Below are 24,909 nucleotides of genomic sequence, written 5' to 3'. Positions count from 1 at the left end.
TTTTAAAAAGAAAAGAAAATGAAAAATACACATGTGGGGTGCATATTCACAATTTTTATTGATGGAGTACACAACCAAAAAATGTGAAGACCTAGGCAATAAGCTGCCATCGGAAGGGTTTTTTTAAAGGTAACAGTATCAGACCTATATTTTAGAGAGTTAACATTGAGGTACATACAGATGATACAGGGAAAAGGAGAAATCTTTTCAGCATTATTGAGATATTGACATATATGTAAGTTTAAGGTATTCAATTTTGATGATTTGATACATGTATATACTGTAAAATGAATACCACAGTACAGTTAGTTAACAGTTCTATCCCCTCACATAATTAACATTTGTATGCGTGTGTAGTGATAACATTTAAGATCTACTCTTAACAGCTTCTAATTATATAATACAGTATTGTTAACGATAGTCACCATGCTATACATCAGATCCCCAGGACTTATTCATCTTATAACTGGGAGTTTGTACCTGACATGTCCTCTGTTTTCCTTACTGCCCCAGCCCCTGGCAACCACCATTCTACTATTTCTAGGAGTTCAGCTTTTTTAGATCCTGCTTATATGTGAAACATACAGTATTTGTGTTTCTCTGTTTATTTCATTTAGCATAATGCTCTCAACATCTATCCATGTTGTTACAAAAGGCAGACTTCCCTTCTTTTCACAGCTAAATAATACTCCATATTCATCCATATTAATTTCCATATTCCATTATAAATAGTGTATCACATTTTCTTTATCCATTCATCAACAGATGATGTTTGATCATCAAACACTGATGTTTGATGTTAGGTTGTTTCTAGATCTTGGCTGTTGGGAATTACACTGCAAAAAAAAAAAAAAAAAAAGCTGCAATGAACAATGAACATGAAGGTGCAGATATCTCTTTGAGATAATGTTTTCAGGGGCACCTGGATGGCTCAGTGGTTGAACGTCTGCCTTTGGCTCAGGTCATGATCCCAGGGTCCTGGGATTGAGTCCCACATCAGGATCCCTATAGGTAGCCTGCTTCTCCCTCTGCCTATGTCTCTACCTCTCTCTATGTGTCTCTCATGAATAAATAAAATATTTTTTAAAAAGAGAGAGATATAGTGTTTTCACTTCCTTCAGTTATATACCCAGCAGTGGTAAATTTGTTTTTAACTCTTTTTTAAAAGATTTTATTTTTATTTATTCATGAGAGACAGAGAGAGAGAGAGAGAAAGAGAGAGAGAGAGAGAGGCAGAGACACAGGCAGAGGGAGAAGCAGGCTCCATGCAGGGAGCCCAATGTGGGACTCAATCCCAGTCCCGGGACTCCAGGATCAGGCCCTAGGCTGAAGACGGCGCTAAACCGCTGAGCCACCCGGGCTGCCCTGTTTTTAACTTTTTAAGGAGTCCCCATACTGTTTTCCACAGTGGCTGTACCAGTTCACATTCCCACCACCAATGGTGCATGAGAGTTCCTTTTATCTCCAAACCTCACCAACACTATCTCTTCTCGATAATAACCATTCTGATAGATGTGAGGTGATGTCTAGTCGTAGTTTTGATTTAGATTTCCCTGATGATCAGTGATGTTGAGCATCTTTCATGTACTTGTTGGCAATTTACATGTCTTCTTTGGAAAATGTCTACTCCAGTCCTTTGTCCATTTTTTAATCCTATTGTTTGGTTTTAGTTTTGCTATTAAGTTGTGTAAGTTCCTTAAATATTTGGATATTCACCCCTTACCAGATAGTTGGCTTGCAAATATTCTCTCCAGTTTCAGAGGTTGCCTTTCTATTTTGTTGAGTGTTTCATTTGCTGTGCAGAGCTTTTTAGTTTGATATAGATCCACTTATTTAATTTTTTATTTTGTTGTTAAAATCTTTATTCCATGGTCCAAGTGTTCTATAAACTTCCTATTCAGAATTTGATCACCTGGACGCTTCTTAGCAATACAGAATCTCAGGCCCACCCCAGATGTATTGGTCAGGATTCTCCAGAGAAACAGCACCAGGGCAGCCCGGGTGGCTCAGCGGTTTAGCGCCGCCTTCAGCCCAGGGCGTGATCCTGGAGACCCGGGATCGAGTCACACGTCGGGCTCCCTGCGTGGGGCCTGCTTCTCCCTCAGCCTGTGTCTCTGCCTCTCTCTCTCTCTCTCTCTCTCTCTCTCTCTGTGTCTCTCATGAATAAATAAAATCTTTAAAAAAAAAAAAAAAACAGCACCAATAGAAAGGGAGAGGGACAGAGAGTGTGTGTAAAAAGTTGTAAAAGAAATTGGCTCATGCAATTATGATGGCTGGAAAGTCAAATCCGCAGCGTGAGGCAGCAGTCTAGAGACCCCGAGGAGCCTGTGGTGCAAATAAAATCTAGTCTGCTGGACAACTCCCCCTTGGTTGGGGAGCGGGGTCTCGTGCTCTGTTCAGGCCTTAGTTTAAATAAACTTAATCCACATTATAGAGAACAATCTGATTTAGCCAGAGTTCACGGATTTAAATGTTAACCTCATCCGAAAAACCCCTTCAGGTAGACTCACAAAATTAACTGTCACACCAGACCTGATAGTTCTGAATCTGCATTTTAAAAAGATCTCCTGGGTCATTTTACACATATTCAAGTTAGAGTGCCACTGCTGTAGAAGATTCCTAAAGGGGGCCAGAATCCCCCCTTAAGGAGCTTAAAATATACATGGTAATTTCACAGGACTTGATTTGTTGTTGTTTTAACTTGACAACCTTCCTAGCATTTACTGATCCGGAAGTGGGGGGGAGGGGATTCCTTCAGAAATCCCCACTCTGCGCCGGGTGAGGGTAACCCTCCCATTTTTCCCACGTGGACCTCACCGGGCTTCGGTCCTGGCTTTTTAAATTAACATCCTGTGTCTTCCCGACTACAGCGAGTTCCCCAAGGGCATCTAACATCTTATTTCCCCTCTCTCCGGGACTCTATTAGGATAGCAACCCAACCGAAGCCCAGGTCGGGACTGCAGGGCCACCCCCATCCCACGCCCACGGCCCATCCCCCAACACCCCCGCCCCCAAGGCCGACTGGTCCATTTTCCTCTTTCAGTCAGCAAATGTCAGAAGTTATTATTATTCGAACTAGACCTAGGGAGACGCTGCACACAGAGACATCACACAGATGAGAGGGCTCTGCAGGTGGAAGCATATGTAATTGACGGTATTGCCATTTTTGCCCCACAAAATCGGCGATTCCATAGGACTGAACAAGGTTTCCATGTGGTGATTTTCCTCCGCAAAAAACGACTTTAGGGACAATATGCTGTCACGGGTAGATGGTACCAGGGTTGCTAATATTCATGTCAACTTGCGACTGATAACGTCAAATACCATCCAGTTCCCCCATTTCGACGTAAGTCCTCCCCTCAATTATGCGCCGTTCCAGTCCTCGCGGCTGCCTCCAGGGTCCCCGGGCCCCGGGCCCCGGAGGGTCAGCCCCTACGCTTTACCAGGGAGCCGCAAGAGGGGAGAGCGTCGCCCGGGGACCAACGGCGACCCGGCACGCCCAGAGCCCCAGGGGCGAGATGACCCCACCGCCACCGCGCCACCCGCCCGCGTGGCCCGCGTCGCCCGCACCCAAGATGGCGGCGGGGGCGGAGCCGGCGTCGGCGCGGCCGCCTGGGGGCGGGGCCGCGGTGACAGCGCGCGGCTGAGGGGCGGGGCCAGGCCCGGGGCGGAGCCAGCGCCGCCGCCCCGCCCCGCCAGCGCGGCCCCGGCCTTCTGCGGTCCGGTCCCGGATCTCCTTTCCGCCGGGATAGCGCTCCTGCTTCTCCGGGGGGCGTTATGAGGTCCCCGACTCGGGGCCTGGCCTCGAGCGATGGCGAGGAGGGCTCAGATAGGACGCCCCTCCTGCAGAGCACCCCGCGGGTGGAAGCCGGTGAGCAGCGGACCTGTCCCGGGGCGGGGGGGCCAGGATACTCCGCGCCCTTGCCCTTGGCCGAGGGGACCAGAGCTGCTTAGGTGTCAGGGGTCTTGAGGAAGGGAAGCCGAGGCGCGAGGGAACTGGGGGGGGGGGGGGCCGGCCGGGCCCCGCTTAGCCCCCGCCCACCTGGGTGCCCAGAAGCCGTTCTGGGGGTCGGGCGGGGACCGTGAGGCCGGGCCGGGCTGCAGGCTTGGGTGGGGCCTCGGCAGGTGCAGCCCCGCGGGGTCTGGGCGGGAGCTGCCGGGCGCCGCCGGTGCTGGGCTCCGGGCAGTTGTCGGTCATACCGAGCAGGGGACCCCATGGAGGAATGTATTGTAGGAGAACCTGTAAATCAGTGAGCAAAGGGCCGGGCGGAAGAGCCGGAGTAGAAGCGAGCCGGGAAAGAAAGCTGCACAGCGGTGGGCAAAGGGTTGGCCCGAGCTGGCCGCTCTTCCTCCCTGTCACCGCCAGGTTTCCGCAGCTGCTGTCAGCCGGCGGGCAATCTGGTAGCGCCCGGGGCGAGCAGCGAGACCCAGAAAGAGGACTGAGGTTCACATTTGCGTGCTTGTGGAGGAAAACTATTGCATAACCCAGCGAATATCTTGACTTTGTTTCCATATGGTAGTTTACGATTACATCGCAGCCCTCTATGATTTAAGTGAGGAAACAGCTTAGTTATCCTCAAGATCGAATACCTTTAAAACTCTGCTATAATTTGCCTGTGGTCTTGCAGCAAATAGAAAAGAAGGACTTCATAACATGTATCTTCCCTCGATTTGGGGAAATTACAATATATTGCTCTTTAATACGGATACCTACATTTACAAACATAAATGTAACTTCTTTAAAAGTAATTAAAACTAAGGAATAAATCCGTTTGCATGCATTCTGTAGTCTCAAAGATGTGTGCATGAGAAACAGAGTTGAATTAGAAATTTGACTTTTCCTGACCAGAAACAGGATCATCCTGTGGTATCTTTTTAAATTTGATTTTAATGTCACCAGATGGTGGCAGTAGATGTGGCAACGTAAGAGCTCCATCCACGGGTTGGAGCTTATTTTTGAGGACACTCAGTGTAAATACTGTACCAATGATGTTTTACCTGGGAGTGGACTTAGTTCCATAAACTGAGCTTTTTCTGTGGCATACACGGTTTCATTTCTATAATCTTCTGTAAAATAGTCTAGCATGGAAATACAGAAATATTCAAGATATTCCCTGGAGGCTACTATATTGTGTTGCAGTTGAGAAAATATACATAGCTGTACCTTATCTATGCCTAAGTGTATAGTTTTGATTTTCAGGAGAGAAAGGCTGATAAAATATACATCATAATTATTTTACAGTAGTAAAAAGACCTTAGAAACTAACCACCATCTGGTGATGCATCATTTTATACATAGAGAACCAAGGGCCACAGAGGTTACATTCCCAAAAGTTGGATGTAGCCACTTGTGTTATATTTGAGAAATTCCTGTTTGAAAAATCCTTAATCATTTTTACTTGATCCATCACAAATTTGAGAGTTCCCCCCACTCCACCGTGTATATGTTGACGTGGTTTTAAATTATACATAGTGTTTCTTTATTAAGAAAGCTAAAATTAGGGATCCCTGGGTGGCGCAGCGGTTTGGCGCCTGCCTTTGGCCCAGGGCGCGATCCTGGAGACCCGGGATCGAATCCCACGTCGGGCTCCCGGTGCATGGAGCCTGCTTCTCCCTCTGCCTTTGTCTCTGCCTCTCTCTCTCTCTGTGACTATCATAAATAAATAAAAAAAAAAAAATTAAAAAAAAAAGAAAGCTAAAATTAAGATATGTTTCTTGAGTGTTAAAAATTAATGCCCCTCAAGTTGATGTAATATGATGGATTCTTAATAACCCCACTATTATTTGCCCCTCAAGCATTTGCTTTTACTCAGCCTGGTGGATTTCAGACATGCACACTAAAATGATGGGGGGAGGCTGGCTCAACACTGAGAAACCAGAGGAAGTCTATAGATTTTTCTGCTAAATTTAGGTAGGAGGAAGGGAGGGAACTAAGCAAGGAAGAGCAAAGCTTCCCCTCCCACACATGAAAATTCTTCATTTCTCACACTTTATACCAGTTGGAGTTTTACTTTTTTATGAATGACATATGTCTTACATTTGATTAAGTGAATTTTCAAGATACTGTTGCACCAAAAATGTGCTCATTCGTCTTAGGGAAAATCAATTTTAGGGCTTCTAAGACATTTCTTTGTGTTTAAAGACAGAGCAGAGGGCACCTTGGGTGGCTCAGTGGTTGAGTGTCTGCCTTTGGCTCAGGTCCTGATCCCAGGATCCTGGGATTGAGTCCCTCACAGGGCTCCCCGCAGGGAGCCTGCTTCTCCCTCTATGTTTCTGTCTCTCTCTCTCTCTGTCTTTCATGAATAAATAAATAAAACCTTTAAATATGTTTTAAAAAGACAGAGCATAGATCTGGAGTCAGAATCCCTAACTGCCAAACCTAGCTCTGCTAACTAGCTGTGTGAGCTTTAGCAATTACCTAAACTCTCTATGCTTTCCTTATCAATAAATCAGGGAAAATACTATACCTAACTTATAGGGTTATTATGAGGAATAAATGAGTTAATAGGAAATTCTTAGAAGAGTTTGGTACATACTGAATATTAGTTACTATTATTATTATTATCAATAAAGACCGTTTAGATTTTGCATTCCTCAGAGAAGTTGGGCACAGCAAAATGAGGTCCCCATTCTTCATGGTATTGCTATATTGGAACTTGTGATTTCTAGCTTGTAATAGTTCATTCTGTGCCCAGAATTTTGTTTTCATTGATGGGAGAGGGATGTTTTATTTGTTTGGATTTCTGCCTCTACTATTCTGTTGAGGGGGTTACATTCAGGGTTCAGTTACACCAGCATTGAGTTTCACAAATATACTTCCTGTGTGAATACAGTCTTAAATATAAGATATGGAATGCTGGTAGAGAGCAACCATGTTACAGAATGAAGGCAAATGCCCTTGAGTCATTGGACCATTGGGTCATGATGTGATAACCAATAGTAACTGAATCCATTTTAATGAAATTTGGCATTTTCACATAAATGGGTATTAATATGGAAGCTAAGAATACATAAGGATTTAGCAGGAATTAATTACCCATAAGGCAGAATAAAACAGTTGAATATTACCCTTTTTAAACACAAAACATATTGTATTCATGTTAGATAGGAAATCTTTTTTCTTTTTAAGGTTTTTTTTACTTAATTAATTTATTTATTAAAGATTTTATTTATTTATTCATGAGAGACACACAGAGAGAGGCAGAGACCCAGGCAGAGGGAGAAGCAGGCTCCATGCAGGGAGCCTGATGTAGGACCCGATCCTAAGACTCCAGGATCACGCCCGGGACGAAGGCAGGAGCTAAACCGCTGAGCCATCTAGGGATCAGGAAATCTTTTTTAATGCAATTCCTGGGCCATGAGGGCTCATAATGTCCAGTGCCCACCTTCTTCTAGGAAAAATCATCATCTGTGTGGGCCAATACTCCTAACCATGGAGTTTCCACCTCAGTCTCAGCCCCTCACAATCAGTACCCTTGCTCGTCCCCACTGCCAAACCCTTGCACAAAAACTAAATGCCTGGTATTCTCAGGTATTCACCAGCCTTCACTCCACCCACATCCTTGCTTCAACAGAGACCTGGCCTTCTGGGCATATCATTCTCACTCCTCACTGCTGCCTCAAGGGGTTATTATTTTCTTTTGCCATGTACTAATTGATGGGATTGACTCTACCTTATTCCACATGGATGATGCTTCCAGACAATTACCCCTCCACTCTCAATGCCTCAAAGACTAAGTATAAATGTTCTTTCTCCAAGAGGCCTTCCCTGACACACCACACATGCACACACATGCGCACACATATGTGCGCTCAAGCAATTTAATGTGACTCCTTGGCCACTTGTTACACGCATATATTTTAGCGCTTAATCTTATTGGTATAACTTTCTTCAGGGTGAATAAGAAAGGAACTCACTTTTGCTGGGTGCTTATCATAACTGCTCTAGAGTATTTAATTTAATCCACACACAACCCAGTGAAATGGATGGTGGTTACCTCACTTTAAAGTCAAGAAACCTGAGAATGAAAACTTTTTTTTTTATTTATTTCATTTATTTGAGAGAGAAAGAAAGAGTGCAAGAGGTGGAGGAGCAGGGCTGGGGAGGGGGAGATCAGAGGGAGAGGAGAGAGAAGAACAAGCCGACTATCTGCACTGAACACCAAGCCCAATGCGGGGCTCAATCCCAGGACCCTGAGATCTTGACCTGAGCCAAAACCAAGAGTCAGATGTTCAACCAACTGAGCCACAAGAATGAAAACTATTAAGTAACTTCTTCCAAAGACACACAGCCAGTGAGATTCAGGACTGACATTCATTCTCAGATTTCCTTCTCTCTAAATTAGCCTGTGTTCTTTATTACACCCACTCCACGTTCCTAAATTTAAACCATATTTTAGAAGCTGATGTTTGTTTTGATGGGTGCTCTGTTCGTTATGCAAGCATGATTTTGCTTTGAACTTGATTTCAATGTGACGAATGCTTGATGGATGTTCTCTCTCTTCATGATACAAGCATTCTTTTGTTGGACCAATTTCAAACATTATCCAAATTCACAGGCACATTTTTTCTTGTCACCATGCTTTCTTGAAATAAAATTTTTCTGACTGATTTGTAAGCAACAGCCATTTTTATAAAGCCATTTTTATTTTTTAAAAAGATATATTTTTAATATCTCTTACAACCACATAGCCATAAACTTTATGACATTTGTGTTGGCTGTTTATTTTCTGATTATTGATTGTGCCCCCAAAAGTTAAAATTGCCTGATCCATAACTTCTAGACCAGTTTCTCAAGTAATATCAAGTTGCTAGCCCAACATCTTCATAGGATATTATAATCATAGTCCAAATCAAGCATCACATGGGGAGAAACTGATTACAATAAAATAAGGTAACTGCAAATAGGATAGAGAGGTGTAGTAACATTACGAGTCAGAGTGGCATAAAACAAAGTTGTCTAGACTAATTAGTAAATTGAATTACTAGTAACTTCATCCCTCCCTTTCACTTACTTCCACATCTAATACATAGGCATGGTTTGTCAGTTCTGCTTTTAAATTTATCTCACATCTGCCCATTTCTCTCCATTGCCTCTGCTTTATTCTAGTTTATGCCACCTTCATCTCTTCCCTAGAAAACTACCATTTTCTGTAAGTAAACTTAAGAGATCTTTTGAGTCTACATCTTCCACCGCCATTCATACTCCTCCCCCATTGTAATCTCCACACAACAACCAGAGAAGCTCTTGAAACCATAAATTACCTGCTGTCATTCCTCTGCTGAAAAACGAAATGAGCTTTGTAAATAGTACCTTGGCAAAGCAGATAGTACATATACCTGGAGTTTTCTTCCTCCAGATTACTTCAAGTAACATGCTTTGCTTGTCCAAAGCTGGCAAGATTATGAGTCCCCCCTCCAGACCTCTGTGTAGTACTGTCCAACACAGGAGGAAGACAAAACATGCCTTACACTCTCCAAAGTCTCTTAACTAGACAGCAGCCTGTTTGGTTGCAACAGAGAGCACGTGTGTCTGGATTCAGGTAAGAGAGACAGCATGAACAGAGCCTTAGAACTGCCAACGCAATTCTCACAGGTCAGGATCTATGGCAGTAGTGCCATAATTATAATAGCTATATTCCTGTATAGAGTCAAGAATGCCAAATGAAAAATGCTCTGGTCAATGATGTAATTCCTGAACAGAGGAAAAATCGATTGCAGTGGTTAAGTGTGTGAGGGCTTACAGAAAAGTGAGATGGATCATGATACATTAATATAACCCTAAGTAGAATTATGTCATATTCATGAATACTTCAGCCTGAATCAGCACTAAAACCTTTGTACTCTGAAAAAGGTAGTTGTTTGAGGTTGAGTCAGTGAAAGCACTAGGATTCCTGAGTAGGGGAAAAGACACATACAGGTACAGTGTTAATATGTCATTACCAAATAAAAGCATATGTATATTCATGTATATGTATTTAACTTTAGATTGTCATTACCACGTAAAATAGATGTTTATATATTCTGACAGCTATTTATCAAACACTCGGTATCTACCAAACTTAAAGGTGTACAATCCTGGATTAGCCACTCTCTGTCACTAAGGGATCAATCAACCTTAACTTCCTAAATTCCTGTCTCCTCTCCAGTTCGCAACTCAGCAAAAGAAGAAAAAGACCAAATAATGTGCATACGCCTGTAATTAAAGTAAAAAATAGATCAAAACTCCTCCTCTCACATGATCTTTCATTGGTTCCGCCGACCAATTCCACCTTCCTTTTTTTTTTTTTTTTTTCCAATCCTTGCGGCACATTCACTTGCTTCCTTTTTTAATGTGGGCCCTTTAAGCACTTTCAACTGAGCAACTGTCACAGATGCTGCAACTGTCATAGATTCTGCAAGTTTGCTTCTGGATTCTTACATACATTTAGTTTAGGAGGGCCTTAAGTATTAATCATGGCTTCTGATTCAAACCCAGCCTCTGAGGATACTTTTCAAGGTAAGAAATTTATCAAGAGGGGTTTCATGCCCTAGCCTAGGCAGGAAACTTTTTGTGCCATGCTACAATTACAATGAGATGGCTACTAATCCATAAGTCCATAATATCAGTGCTTTGCTGTATTGAGTATTCTAGTACTGATTGGCCAGGTTTTACATTGTTTCTTAGAAATAATGATGCCATTAAAACCCTTATCTGTTTTTCTTGCATCTTTATCAACTGACCGGGATAGGGATTTAGGTTTGACTGTATAATTGAGATTTTTCTCTTTTTTTTAGAGAGAGCAAGAGAGCATGCATGCAAGGGGGGGTAGGGTGTGGGATGATGGGAGGGAGAGGGACAGAGGGAGAGGGAGAAAGAATCTAAAGCAGGCTCTGCACCCAGTGGAGAGCCGACCTGGGGCTCTATCTCACAATCCTGAGATCATGACCTGAGCCAAAATCAAGAGTCAACTGACTAAGCCACCCAGGCACTCCTGTAATAGACATTTTTCTGAGCAAAGCTGATAAAGCTATATTGCCTTCATGTCTTAAGAAACTATCTGATAGTCCAGGCTCTCATGTGTTAAATATTTATCAAAACTACAGCTACCGAAAACAAATTCTCTTTGATAAATGTTTTGAGATATGCTTAACCTGAAAATATTCTCAGAAAAATATTCATGATTTATTAATTTGTGTACTTCTAAAAAGTAACCTTTTTAGTAATTTAGACAATATCACCTCAGTTATTCCTCTAGTGAAAGTTGTCTCCCAATATTTATTTCAGCTCCAGTGTGCTGCTCTGCTCGTTACAACTTAGCAGTTTTGGCTTTTTTTGGTTTCTTCGTTCTCTATGCATTACGTGTGAATCTGAGTGTTGCATTAGTGGATATGGTAGATTCAAATACAACTTTAGCAGATAATAGAACTTCTAAGGAATGTGCAGAGCATTCTGCTCCCATAAAAGTTCTTCATAATCAAACGGTAAGTGCTACTTTTTTAAACAAGCAATCTTAATCCTAAAATATGTCCAAGTAAAAATACTGAAAGGTCTTTCTTCATCCTATAGAAACTGCAAACACTTTATTCCTGTAAGCTCTGAGTCTTTTTCTTTTGTGTTTTTTCAGGAACTGGTTGAATAGTAACGTAACTACAGCTACTGCTGCTTGGTGTAATGCACTTTGATCTGTTTGAAAAGTAGTTTCTCAGTTTCCTCTATAAACATACCAACCATCCTTGAAGATAATTTGGAAAACCTGTTTAGCATACCAGAAACTTTGGTTGTTTTTGATGTCACTATATGGTTTTTATGGGACTATTATTCAATAGCTGTTTTACTTAAAAGGCTATGGTTAAAAAAAAAAAGGCTATGGTTGCAGGAGAGTTTAGGTCATCTACAGGATGAAAAATAAGAACAGGTCAATTTCTTACGACATTCTTCTCCAAAATTATACATGCCTAACCTAAACTGCTTAAATCACTTTGCCTGCTTCATGTTATAGTGGAATTGATGTGTATGCTCACCATTTGTTCAGAACTGAATTTTGCATACTTAAAACATTTTATTTTGCTTATCACACGGGGAGATAGAAAAGGAAAAAAGGCTGGTGTCCTTTTTTATGAGTATATCTTCATCCCTTTTCAGTGCCCACAAAGGAGCTGGATCACACTTAGGTTAGTCTCCTGTGCCATTTACAAACAGGAGCATCCAAGCATGGAAGAGGGTTTCTGCCCAAACAAGCAAACATACAAAATAATGACTTACCAAAAAAATTTTAATTGATTATTAAAAAACTTTAATAATATTGCTGGATACATGTTTGAATACACATCACCCACTTTCCCTACCTCAACCTGTGACTTCTATAACTTCTGGATAGTTCATAAAATCCAAGAATTCTATAGATAAGTTACAAATTCATACTTCAAAAAAGGATACTTAGAGGGGTGCTTTGTATCTTTCCTTTTGGCAAATGCTTTTGTTGATCTAGCTAGTGATCTTCATCTGCTTTATATCGGCAGTAAAAAGAAATCCTGAAATGGTTCTTGACACATTGACTCAGTGATACAACTGTGAATTAATGATGTCAGATATTCAGATCTGTCACTGACTCTTCATTATGACCTTACTGTGTGCTGCTACTAATTAAAAGACATTTCCTACCCAGATGAAGTCTATGGCTTGGTTTAAATTCTTAACTCTTTTGTCTTGTTTCGTATGACTTCAAGTGCTTGTTCTGAATCAGGGAAATATTAATGATCTATATCTGTGCAGTTTGTACATACTAATAACCAACGGTAAGTGAACACTTAGTATGTGTGAGGCCTTTTTCATTTAATCTTCTGGATCACAAATCCAATAAGGAATAGAGTTAGGCTTGAACCCAGCCCTGGCTCCAAAGCCTAGCTCAGCCACCAGGGTAGAATTTCTGGATTAAATCTGTGCCTCTTTTTTGAGCCTTCTTGGTTATGGTCATTATAAAACCTCTACAACTGATCCTATAGTCTAGTTTCATAAAACAGCAGGCCTTCTTCAACTTTATGGCTTTCAATTATTGTCCATTCACTTCTAGAAATTGCATGCCTGTATTGTGTGACTCACCTACCTGGTAGAAAGTTTGCAAGTTCTTCAGTCTGAAACAGTGGTTCAAAATTACATTTATATGTACTAACATGCCAATTAGACAAAGAAGCTATTTAGTCAAGGTCTTAAGAAGTTGTTTTTTACCTCCTACTCTTTATAGGGTAAAAGGTACCAATGGGATGCAGAAACTCAAGGATGGATTCTCGGTTCTTTTTTTTACGGCTACATCATCACCCAGATTCCTGGAGGATATATTGCCAGCAAAGTCGGGGGGAAACTGCTGCTAGGATTTGGGATCCTTGGCACTGCTGTCTTTACCCTGTTCACTCCCATTGCTGCAGATTTTGGAGTTGGAGCCCTCATTGTACTCAGGGCACTAGAAGGATTAGGAGAGGTAATTTTTTTCTCTCTTTTGTTTTTCTTCTTACCCTGTATCACTTTCTTTTCTTCTTAAAGGTGTCATTCTTTGATATGAATATAAACCAAAAATTAACATCTGAAGATAATAGGGAGATAATAGGGATTTATTTTTTAATTAGAAAAATGATTAACTAGGGCACCTAGGTGGCTCACTGTTTGAGTGTCTGCCTTTGGCTCTGGTCGTGATTCCAGGGCCCTAGGATCGAGTCCCACATTGGGCTGCCTGTGGGGAGCCTGCTTCTCCCTCTTTCTATATCTCTGTCTCTCCCTCTGTGTCTCTCATGAGTAAATAAATAAAATCTTGAAGAAGAAGAAGGAGGAGGAGGAGGGCAGGGGAGGGGAGGAGAGAGGAGAGGAGAGGAGAAGAGAAGAGAGGGGAGGGGAGGGGAGGGGAGGGGAGAGGAGAGGAGAGGAGAGGAGAGGAGAGGAGAGGAGAGGGGAGGGGAGGGGAGGGGAGGGGAGGGGAGGGGAGGAGAGGAGAAGAGAAGAAAGAGAAAAATGATTAACTAGAAAATAACCTGAATAGATTTCATATCAGTGAGCTCAAAGAGTTCTCAAATGGAAGCATATGGAAAATGGAAGGTTTGCTAAAAGATCAGAGAAGATACTTTCCAGGGGATACCTCATAGCTCCTACTCACTGCTACTTCAGGAGAAAAGTATTATCTTAATATAAACCACTATTAAAACGGTTAAGATAGACAAACCATCCTTACCTTTTGAACTTTGGCCACAGATTATCTCTGCCTTATCATTGATTGCCCGGATCTAAAATACATTTTACACAATGAATTGTCAAATTGCCTTGTTTAATTTTAGGTGTGCTGTTATTCAAAGAGCTTCCTCTTTGTTCTTTTAGTTGTTGTTGTTCCCTAACTTAGATACAAATAATTTATCATTCATATATTTATCATTAGTTTTGTGATTCTTCTGACCTTTTTGCTGCTTTGAGAATTTTCAGTTTTTATCTCTTTTTTCTCTTCTAAGATTTTTACCATTTTTGAAAATTGTAATGCCTTATCTTTCTTTTCCTTTCCACTTCTTTTTTGCATTTCATAATACGTACTTCTATATGTATGTATATATGTATCTTACAGAGGAAAAGAAAGGGAGGCAGGGAGGAGGGATAGAGGGAAAGGGAGAGAGATTATCATTAAGTATGCTCCATGCCCAGCACAAAGCCCAACACGAGGCTTGATCTCATGATCCTGAGATCACGACCTGAGCAGAAATCAAGAGTCGGACATTTGGGATAGCCCGGGTGGCTCAGCAGCTTAAGTGCCTGCCTTCGGCCCAGGTTGTGATCCTGGAGACCCGGGATTGAGTCCCATGTTGGGCTCCCTGCGTGGAGCCTGCTTCTTCCTCTGCCTGTGTCTCTGTCTGTCTCTGTCTCTCTCTCTCTCTCTCTCTATCATGAATAAATAAATAAAATCTTGAAAAAAAAAAAGAGTCGGACATTTAACTGATTGAGGCACCCAGGCACCCCTGTACTTCTTTCTTTAAATAATAATCTCTTTTTGTTTCTAACTTTGAGCTTCTACCTGTGAAACTGAGGCATAGGTTTATTTTTCTCTTAACATTTCTTTAACCCAAGCGAAATAGTGTCCCCTGGGTTTGGTGTATAGCATAAAGCTTATGTTATGTTACATAGTGATGTATCGTGCTGTGTTGGAAAAACACTAGCTGGAGTCATAAGACCAGAGTTTGAATAATAACTCCACTGTATCTAATGGTGAAACCTTAGGTAAGTCTTAATCTGTAGACCTCAGTTCCATCATTTTTTAAATTTGGGACTAAAATACCTGCCCCATCCTCAATCATAGCTCAGATTAATAATGATTACTAGAATACTTTGGAAATTGCAAAGTACTTTTTAAATTAAAGCTTTGATCACTCATCTTTGCATTCTTATTTTGTCCTTATCAAATAAAGTTGTACTAAATAAACTCTTTTGACTATAAAATAAAAATCACCCCCTTATTTCCAGGTTCTTCTACTTACATAAGTAAAATATACATAATTGTAGGATATTTTCTCTGACCCAGATATTGAATCTCCTTGCTGAATGTATTTCCGTATCTTAGCTTCTTGTCTGTGGTGCCGCTAATTTAGCATCATAGTGTATTGATTATATTACGACTGCTTCTCAGGACTGTGTTACTTCTGAATAAAGTTAAGTTGTGTTTATTCTTCTTTTGTCTTTCTCTCCTCCTCCAGTATGTATCACATGTGTATTGCCTCATCCATAAGCTTAGGTCAGCATCTTTCATCTCCAGCATCTGATTCACCATAAATATACCTATATTGTCCTTAGTGTTTTATAAAAAAATTTTCCACAGCATAACCTCTGTGGATGTTTCCTGACACCTTATTCTTTACTCTGTAATGACTCATCCTGCAGATGCCCCATGATACAGATTCTAAATCATTTTTTAAGATTTTTTTTATTTGAGAGAGAGAAAGAGAGCATGAGCAGGAGGAGCAGAGAGAGAGGGAGAGAGAGAAAGAAAGAGAGAATCTCCAGCAGACTCCACACTGATCATGGTGCCCCATGCAGGGCTCCATCTCATGACCCTGAGATCAAGACCTGAGCCAAAATCAAGAGTCAGCCGCTTAACCAACTGGGCTACCCAGACTCCCCTGTCTAAATCATTTTTGCCCTCCTTTGGGATTTTTCTTTCTTTCTTTCTTTTTTCTTTCTTTCTTTCTTTCTTTCTTTCTTTCTTTCTTTCTTTCTTTCTTTTTTTCTTTCTTTCTTTCTTTTTTTCTTTCTTTTTTTCTTTCTTTCTTTTTTTCTTTCTTTCTTTCTTTCTTTCTTTCTTTCTTTCTTTCTTTCTTTCTTTCTTTCAGAAAATCAGCAGAAAGTACAAAGTTTAAAATTAAAGCATTTATTCTTGTCTCCATTAATAATAGCACTAGCTACCCTTTAGTTTTATAACAGTCATGCAAGACAGGGACTATAAAATTAAAGCATTTATTCTTGTCTCCATTAATAATAGCACTAGCTACCCTTTAGTTTTATAACAGTCATGCAAGACAGGGACTATTATCTTTGATTTATATAGATAAACTGAAGTTCAAGGAGGTTAACTAATCTTTGTGAGGCTACAGTTAGTGAGTGGCCAAAGACAGCTGTGAATCCACTGCTTAGAATCTACCAAAATGTATTCCCTCCCATTCTCCCCCAGCATCTCCTCCTCTCCCAAGTCTCTGTGACCCTCCTCCCTCCTCTGTTCCATTGCCTCTTCATATCAGTAACTGGCATTTACTAGGCTAGTTATCACCAAGAAAGAAAAAAAAAAAAAAAGACTATAAACACTCTAATTAAATTCATCAGGGTTTTCTGTAGGACAATTTTTCTTATTAATTAAGGTCAGTGTTCTTTGAATTTTCTTTTTACTCTAGTATCCCAAAGTATTAGCTCACCATTTTTAAAAGTTTTATGTTGGTAGTAATATTCCTGTTTTATTCAGGCCATTAATAAAGTCAATGAGTAAAATTGATCTTGAGAGGGATTCCTTTATGTCATCATGCAGTTTATTCTTTTAGATTTATTGTAACCCTTGTCTTATAATCCTCAAACCAGTTGACAGAATCCATAAATCTTTGTTCAGATTTTGGAAGTACTTCACTATTAGGTACTTTCACTCAACATTGTGAAAAAATTTCACTTCACAGAACCCAATTCTAGTTTAGTTCGTATCCAGAAATTTCTCTTACAACAAAAGACTCAACTGATTTAAAACATTAACCAAACCACCTTGTATTTCAGCCAAAATATCTTTTTCCCCTCTTCAGGGTGTTACATTTCCAGCTATGCATGCCATGTGGTCTTCATGGGCTCCCCCTCTTGAAAGGAGCAAGCTTCTTAGCATTTCATATGCAGGTGAGGTAACTATTCTTATAAAAATATTGCTAGAATTTGTTATGTGTTTATCAGCCTTGGGTTAAAAAAAAAACTCCTGCATACCAAAATGATGTCAGATGCCACCTTTGGGTAAAAATAAAGTTTTAGAGGTATAATTTTATTAATTTTTCTCTTTGGCTCAACAACACAACAATATGGCTTATTTGACAAATGTCATTTTCTCCATCTGCAACCATTTATTTCAAGACATGTTGCTCATTCAGATGTTTATATAGAGAATGCCATGGCTTTTTTTTTTTAAGGTCCAACAGTTGGAAAGTTGAACACTTTTGTCCTTAAGTTGTGATTTCTAATCTGATTGTCTAATAAGTGTATCATGACTCTCAGCCCCTGTCTTCATACATCTTTTTTCTCTGCATTTATTTGCCATCATTTTAAACTACAGGTGAGGTAGCATGAGCTTTTATATGTGAATTATAATTTTACCAGCTCACGCACCAAATGAAAACTTTTGGACCTGACTGCTTTTAAATACAGTGGTTGAGAAAGACCTCTCTGTGGTGATCTGTAAGCTAAAATCTGCAGGATGAGAATGAACCAGTCATGCAAAGAACAGAAGGAGGAGCATTCCAACCAACCAGAACAGCATGTACACGGGCTCTCAGGCAGGAAATAACATAAGAGTTCAAAGAAATGAAAAACCACTGTGGGTGGCTAGAACTTATTGAATAAAGGGGTTAATGGCATAAGATGAGAAATAGACAAGAACCCGATTATATCAGCCCTTATGGGCCACAGGAAGAAATGTAGTTATTATATGTTTTTTTTTCCTCCACAATACAATGAGACATCAGACATGTTTAATAAAGAGAGAGACATCACCCAATTTATATTTTAAGAAGATGATTCTTAAGCCATGTAGAGATTAACATAAGAAATCTGATGATAAGTTCATGAGCAAGTACTACCTATGATTCCTATTTATCTATGGAGTAAAGTCTGAGCTCAAACTGGAGGGTCAAGATTCTTTACAGTCTTTGCCACTTCATTTCAGCTAGGCTAGTCCCTGGCACATAGTGCCTGCAGTGGAGTAGATATTCAATAACTATCCAACCTATTTTCCTGCCTTCGTCTTCTGTTCCTTTCCTTCACCCTAAGAGAAGTTCCCAAGCCCACTCTGCTTCCCTACTTCCATTCCTTTGCTCATCCTATTACATCTGCCTCTATATCTTCTTTCTTACCTTGTTTCTATGGTACAAAAATCTTACTCATCATTCAAAGTCTACTGCTGCTTCATATATCTTTTCCTAACCTATGGAAGTCAGAGATAATCTGTCCTGTATTTGAACTTCCACATTGCTCTGTGACACTTAACACTAACTAACATGTAATAATTTTTGTTTATTTTTATCTCCTCTAAAACCTGACACTAGAAACAATATCTGATTATTTTAACTGCCACTATACCTACTAAATTGTCTTCTATTTGGTGATTAAAATGAATTTCATTATTTATTGATCTGAAACAATTGCTTGTAATATATTTTGGGCAAATTAGCTTACTAAAAGGTTCATTCTTTCTTCATCAAGTGTACTGCAATACGTTATGTTTATCAGCCTTAGAGACTATCTTAGAACCTTTCCCCAAGCACATTTCTAACACATTTACTAATAATATGGCATTTACTAGCTCATGTTACAATAAGTCCTATATTGATGATGTGTTCTAATTCATCAATAGCTACATAGTTGTAACTAATGTAATTACAAATTAATGTGTATGTTTCACATATTGTGGGTTTTCTAGTAAATGATTCCTTGAGAGAATCTGTTACCCATCTTCTGTAAGCAGTAGACCTGTCCCCTCCTAGTTTATCTGTCTACAAAGCTTACAAAGTCTTTGTTGCTGTTCTAGGAGCACAGCTTGGAACAGTAATTTCTCTTCCCCTTTCTGGAATAATTTGTTTCTATATGAACTGGACTTACGTCTTCTACCTTTTTGGTAAGTTTACTCAAAAATTTAACTTAAATCATAATGTAATAAATCCAAAATGTAATAGTCTAATAATTGGTTAAATATATATATTCCAACTAACTGAAGTTACCAACCCCTAAACCACAAAATTCCAAAATACTTACTGATAATCCGTTTTTTAACTTTTTTTGGGTAAAATGATCTAGTTGAGTTATGATGTGATGTTAATTTTGGAATACTTCTCAATAGAAACTGCTGTTGATTCCAAGACTTTAATGCTATACTCACTATCAAAAATTACAGGGTTGGTTATTATAAAAATTTTTATTTTGAAAAGATTTTTTTCTCAAGAAAAGTAGGGTGCCCTCACTTGGTAGCTTTAATCTTTTTCTCTTTTTATCCAGTCCCAGGGTCTTTCATTTCTCAATCTCATAAGCAGGATGATACATGTTTCTAATAAATTAGATTGCCACATAGACATTTCATCCAGAAATACATCTGTAATCTAAACAAAAAATAATGGGAATCCCTGGGTGGCTCAGCAGTTTAGTGCCTGCCTTCGGTCCAGAGAGTGATTGATTCTGGAGTCCCAGGATCAAGTTCCAGGATCGAGTCCCAGGATCAAGTCCCACATCGGGTTCCCTGCATTGCATGGAGCCTGCTTCTCCCTCTGCCTCTGTCTCTGCCTTTCTCTCTCTCCTTCTTTGTCTCTCATGAATAAATAAATAAAATATTTTTTAAAAATAAACCAAAAACAGATATCTGTGGAAATAATAGATTGTGGGGATTTATTTTTTTAAAATATTTGTCTGGTAAAAAAAAAAATATTTGTCTGGTAGACTCTGATAGAAAGAGTCATGTAGTTAAAGTTGTTCTATTCAAAACTTACAGGAAATAATACAGATAGCAAGTATCCTATTAGGAAAGTATGAGTGGAACTTGAAATCAACACTAAGCTGAAACCAATTTTACACTGAGTTTATAATTACATAATTTTTTCAAGACATGTAAAAATTGTTGTTGGTGCATTCTAATTTTATTTAATTTATTTTTCTATTTTAAGGTATAGTTGGCATCATTTGGTTTATTTTATGGATCTTTTTAGTTAGTGAAACTCCAGAGACTCACAAGACAATCTCCCGCCAGGAAAAAGAATATATTCTTTCATCATTAAAAAATCAGGTATGGACTTTGGCACATTTTTAAAGCAATTTCAGAATTTTTTTTTTCCTACAGAATTGAAATACCAGTTTTTTAAACAGATATCTCTATTTTGTATGCTCTGGGCAAAGCAGAGAGCAAGCAAATGAAATAAATGAAGTATTGATTTGTTTAATCTGAGAAATTCAACCCTTATGTCAACCTCTGAATTTGATTATAAAACTATTCTCTATTTTATTTTATATATGGAGAATTTAATAGTGCAGGTGAATTCTGACATTCATAAGTAATGTTTAGGGTTGGCATTATAGCTGTAAGATTACATTTCTATTTTTTCTTTTAACCCAAATCATGGACTCTTCTATTGCTGTTTAAGATTTTGAAAGAGTTGGTTTAAAACTCTGGAATTTATGGGGGCACTGGGTGACTCAGTTGGTTAAGTATCCAGCTTTGATTTCAGCCCAGATCATGATCTCAGGGTCATGAGATCCAGTCCTGCACTGGGCTCTGTGCTCAGCAGGGAGTCTTCTTCTCTTCTTCTCTTCTCTTTCTCTCCTTCTTCCGTTGCTTGTGTTCTTTCTCTCTCTCTCTCTCTTAAGTAAATAAATAAGTCTTTACAAAAAAAAATCTCTGGAATTTACTAATCAAGGCTGATAATGTGTTCTAGATTTTCTTTTATTTAAATGTTCTTTTTTTTAAAGATTTTATCTACTTATTCATCAGAGACACACAGAGAGAGACAGAGACATATAGGCAGAAGGAGAAGTAGGCTCCCTGTGGGGAGCCCATTGGAGGACTCTATTACAGGACCCCAGGATCATGACCTGAGCCAAAGACAGGCATCCAACCTCTGAGCCACCCAGGCATCCCGCATTTTATTTTACTTAAAGATTTCATGTATTTATTTGAGAAAGGGTGAAAGAGAGAGAGCACAAGATGGGGAGGGACAGAAGGGCAGCAAACTGCACCCCCCCCCCCCCAGTGGGGAGCCCAATACAGGGCTTCATCCTGGTACTCCAGGATCATGACCTGAGCCAAAAGCAAGACACTTAACCCACTGATCCACCCAGGCTCCCCTCTGGATGGAGTTTCTGCTGAGCAGGTTTAGGTATAAACACAGCATATACTAATTGTGCCTGTTATCTTTTTCAGCTTTCATCACAGAAGTCAGTGCCATGGATACCCATGCTAAAATCACTGCCGCTTTGGGCTATTGTAGTAGCACATTTTTCTTACAACTGGACTTTTTACACTTTATTGACGTTATTGCCTACTTACATGAAGGAGATCCTAAGGTTCAATGTTCAAGAGGTAAGAAAAAATGATCATCTCCTTTTTATTTTTTTTAAAGATTTTATTTATTTATTCATGAGAGACACAGAGAGAGGCAGAGACACAGGCAGAGGGAGAAGCAGGCTCCATGCAGGGAGCCCGATGTGGGACTCGATCCCAAGACTCCAGGATCACGCCCTGGGCCGAAGGCAGGCGCTAAACCGCTGAGCCACCCAGGGATCCCCTCATCTCCTTTTTATATGAAGAGTACGTTTCTAAACTACACACAAAATTTGTTTTTATCTGTTAAAATTAATTTATTTTGGATCTTCCATTTTCCATTCATTTACCGAATTCTAGAGACTGCTCTTTTTGCCTCACAGTTTTTCCTCCTTTTTTTTTTCAGTGTATACTTGATTCAAGGTATCTTTTGGCTGGCATCCCCCTTAACCATAAAGGTCTTAGTAGTCCCCAGTAACATGCCAGGATGGCAGATGATGATATTCACTTCTCAAAGGGCTGGTTGCAGGACAATGCTGGCAGATGAGAGGGGGCTGTGCAGAGGACATGCTCTGCAGCATTATTTAGACACTGGCAGAGCTACCATTGCAGAGCTGCATGAGAAAGGCCTTCCTGAAACTGCCAATTCTTTTGAACCCACAGAATTGAGTCAGTTTCTATCACAATATCTGCGCTGATGGTTTTTGTCTTTAAAGAGATTGAGGAAAAGTCTGAGGTGAAAGAGGCAGTTTGTAAGGAAAATTAGTGGGGTTTTTGCCTTCAAAATAAAAGATCAAAGACCTAAATGTAAAGCTAAAACTATAAAACACTTAGAAGGTAGACATCACTGTGACCTTGGCAACAGTTTCTTATATATAACACCAAAAGCATAAGTGACTAAAGAAAAAATACATAAATTAGATCTTATCAAAATTAAAAACTTATGTGCCTCAAAGGATGCTATCAAGAATGAAAATACACACACACACACACACACACAAGAATGAAAATCCACTAAATGGGAGAAAATTTTGCAAATCAGAACCAGAATCATTTATCTTGCATTTTTATACAAAAAGATGTTTTCTGGGGATCCCTGGGTGGTGCAGCGGTTTGGCGCCTGCCTTTGGCCCAGGGCACGATCCTGGCGGGATCGAATCCCACGTTGGGCTCCCGGTGCATGGAGCCTGCTTCTCCCTCTGCCTATGTCTCTGCCTCTCTCTCTCTCTCTCTGTGACTATCATAAATAAATAAAAATTTAAAAAAAAATGTTTTCTTTGAAAATTCCAAGAAATGTGAATGAAATGTAAAAGTAATTCTCTAGTTGTATAGAAGCCTCTTTTGAAAATGAATTCCTTTTTGACTTTTGTCCCAAATAAAGCTTGCTTGGCATATGATCTCATTAATTTAAAATTTTTTACATTTTTTTAAAGATTTTATTTATTTATTCATGAGAGACACAGAGACATAGGCAGAGGGAGAAGCAGGCTCCGTGCAGGAAGCCGGATGCGGGACTCAATCCCAGGACTCGATCCCGGGACTCCGGAATCATGCCTTGAGCCAAAGGCAGACATTCAACTGCTCTGCTCTACCACCCAGGTGTCCCCCATTAACTTAAAATTTTAAAGCTCTTGATCCTTTGTTATAACTTTGCTTTTTTCATAGAGGTTTAACTTCATTAATTATCCTCACTTTTCTTTTTTCCTAATTTTTCCCAATTCCAGTGTCCCTGTTTCTTATAGCTCAGTGAGAGTTGGGGCAAAATCCATTTTGGATATTAATATTTTAGGATCAATTTTTAAAATAAATGAGTACAAGAAATCATATCCTTGAACAGAAAACTTAACAACTGTGGAAGATGCCCACGGTTATGTGAATTTTGAAGATTTATAGTAGTTTGCAGAAGGTAGTTTTAGATTGTTAGGAGAGTTTTTAACATTTGAACTTTAAGTGAAGAAATTCAATAACTGATGAATTACCAGTCTTATCGCAGCAGAGAACAAGACGAAGATCAGAAAATTCATTTCTCTATTTGCTTGGGTTTATTTGTGTGTAGGGTTCTGCCACAAATAATGATAGAAATGATCCTGCTCTGTAGAAATCTAAATAGAATAAAATTTAAAGAAGAAATTACTCAGTTTACTACAAGAAAGAAACAAAAATCTTAGCTACAGAAGTAGAACTGGAAGCATACAGCATCTGAATATAGAGGACCACAAACTATGATGAAAAAAACCAAACCTTTTCTTAAGCATAAATTTAAAATAGCAATAGATTTTTTTGGTTTGTACCATTCGTGATGCTTAATTGGAATTATTACCAGATTAAATATCACTGATAAAATATCTTTCTACCTTTTTTGTAAAACACTACATTAATTGTAAATACTAAAAGGTGTCCCCATTTTTCTCAAACTATAAAAACATTTGTTCTTATCAGACTTAGGCCATTTAATTTTGGCACCCCAGGTTTATGCTGGGGAAAAATGAATAGAGGAAAGAAATTTCTTTTCTTTCCCTGCTATGTTTTCTTCATTTTACAGAATTTGTGATTTCCTAAAAAACCAAATGTCAAATCATTTTGTACAAAGCAAATAGCACATTTCCATGATAAATTCTGCTTTTATTTTTTTAGGTGGCAACTTAAAGGAAAAAAAAGAGGGAAAAATAGAGGTCTATCACCTCATTTACCTTTGTCCTCTGCTCAGAGCAATGTGGTAGTGCACTGGACAACTGACCTAGATGGTGTGCTTTAGAATAATCCATTAAACTATACATTTGACTTAGGTGGTTTTCTGTATCTATATATTATTTTATAATAAAAATATTTGTATAAAATTTTATATATATCACTATTTTACATAATAATTTATAAATATATTTTAATATTTTCTATCTTTCTATTTATATAAATATCTACATTTATATGAAACATAAATTATATCATTTAAAATATAAATAATATGAAGTTTAAAACATAATGATTTGTGTATGAATAGAAATATTTATAGTAATTTTACATATTATAATTTTGTATATAACTTAAGATATAAGTATATAACATATGTAATATACAATATGTGTTGTGTAAATGTAAATATAAATAAAGAAGTAAAAATTGACCAAAAACTGTTCCATAGGGAGAATCTATA

At 39.1% G+C, this 24,909-nt stretch overlaps 1 protein-coding gene across 6 annotated transcripts in view; it reads left to right on the top strand.

Moving 5' to 3' along the window:
- Nucleotides 1-3,671: 3,671 nt before the first annotated feature.
- Nucleotides 3,672-24,909, top strand: part of SLC17A5 (solute carrier family 17 member 5) — a 43,761-nt gene continuing 22,523 nt past the window's right edge. For 2 of the 6 annotated variants that reach the window (XM_049092251.1, XM_025444601.3), the window contains exons 1-7: nucleotides 3,672-3,871; nucleotides 11,267-11,463; nucleotides 13,224-13,457; nucleotides 17,281-17,368; nucleotides 19,266-19,352; nucleotides 20,389-20,507; nucleotides 21,639-21,797. In XM_049092251.1, coding sequence (XP_048948208.1) covers nucleotides 3,778-3,871; nucleotides 11,267-11,463; nucleotides 13,224-13,457; nucleotides 17,281-17,368; nucleotides 19,266-19,352; nucleotides 20,389-20,507; nucleotides 21,639-21,797 — 978 coding nt within the window. In that variant the 5' untranslated portion in view covers nucleotides 3,672-3,777. Of the gene's footprint in view, nucleotides 3,872-10,148; nucleotides 10,499-11,266; nucleotides 11,464-13,223; nucleotides 13,458-17,280; nucleotides 17,369-19,265; nucleotides 19,353-20,388; nucleotides 20,508-21,638; nucleotides 21,798-24,909 lie in introns of all 6 variants that reach the window. The other 4 variants (XM_049092250.1, XM_025444600.3, XM_025444598.3 and 1 more) reach the window with 4 other exon arrangements.

Source organism: Canis lupus, chromosome 12 (assembly GCF_003254725.2).
Source record: "Canis lupus dingo isolate Sandy chromosome 12, ASM325472v2, whole genome shotgun sequence".
NCBI classification, from domain to species: domain Eukaryota; kingdom Metazoa; phylum Chordata; class Mammalia; order Carnivora; family Canidae; genus Canis; species Canis lupus.
The sequence above is the reverse complement of the archived record's forward strand: the minus strand, read 5'-3'. Positions and strand labels throughout refer to the sequence as shown.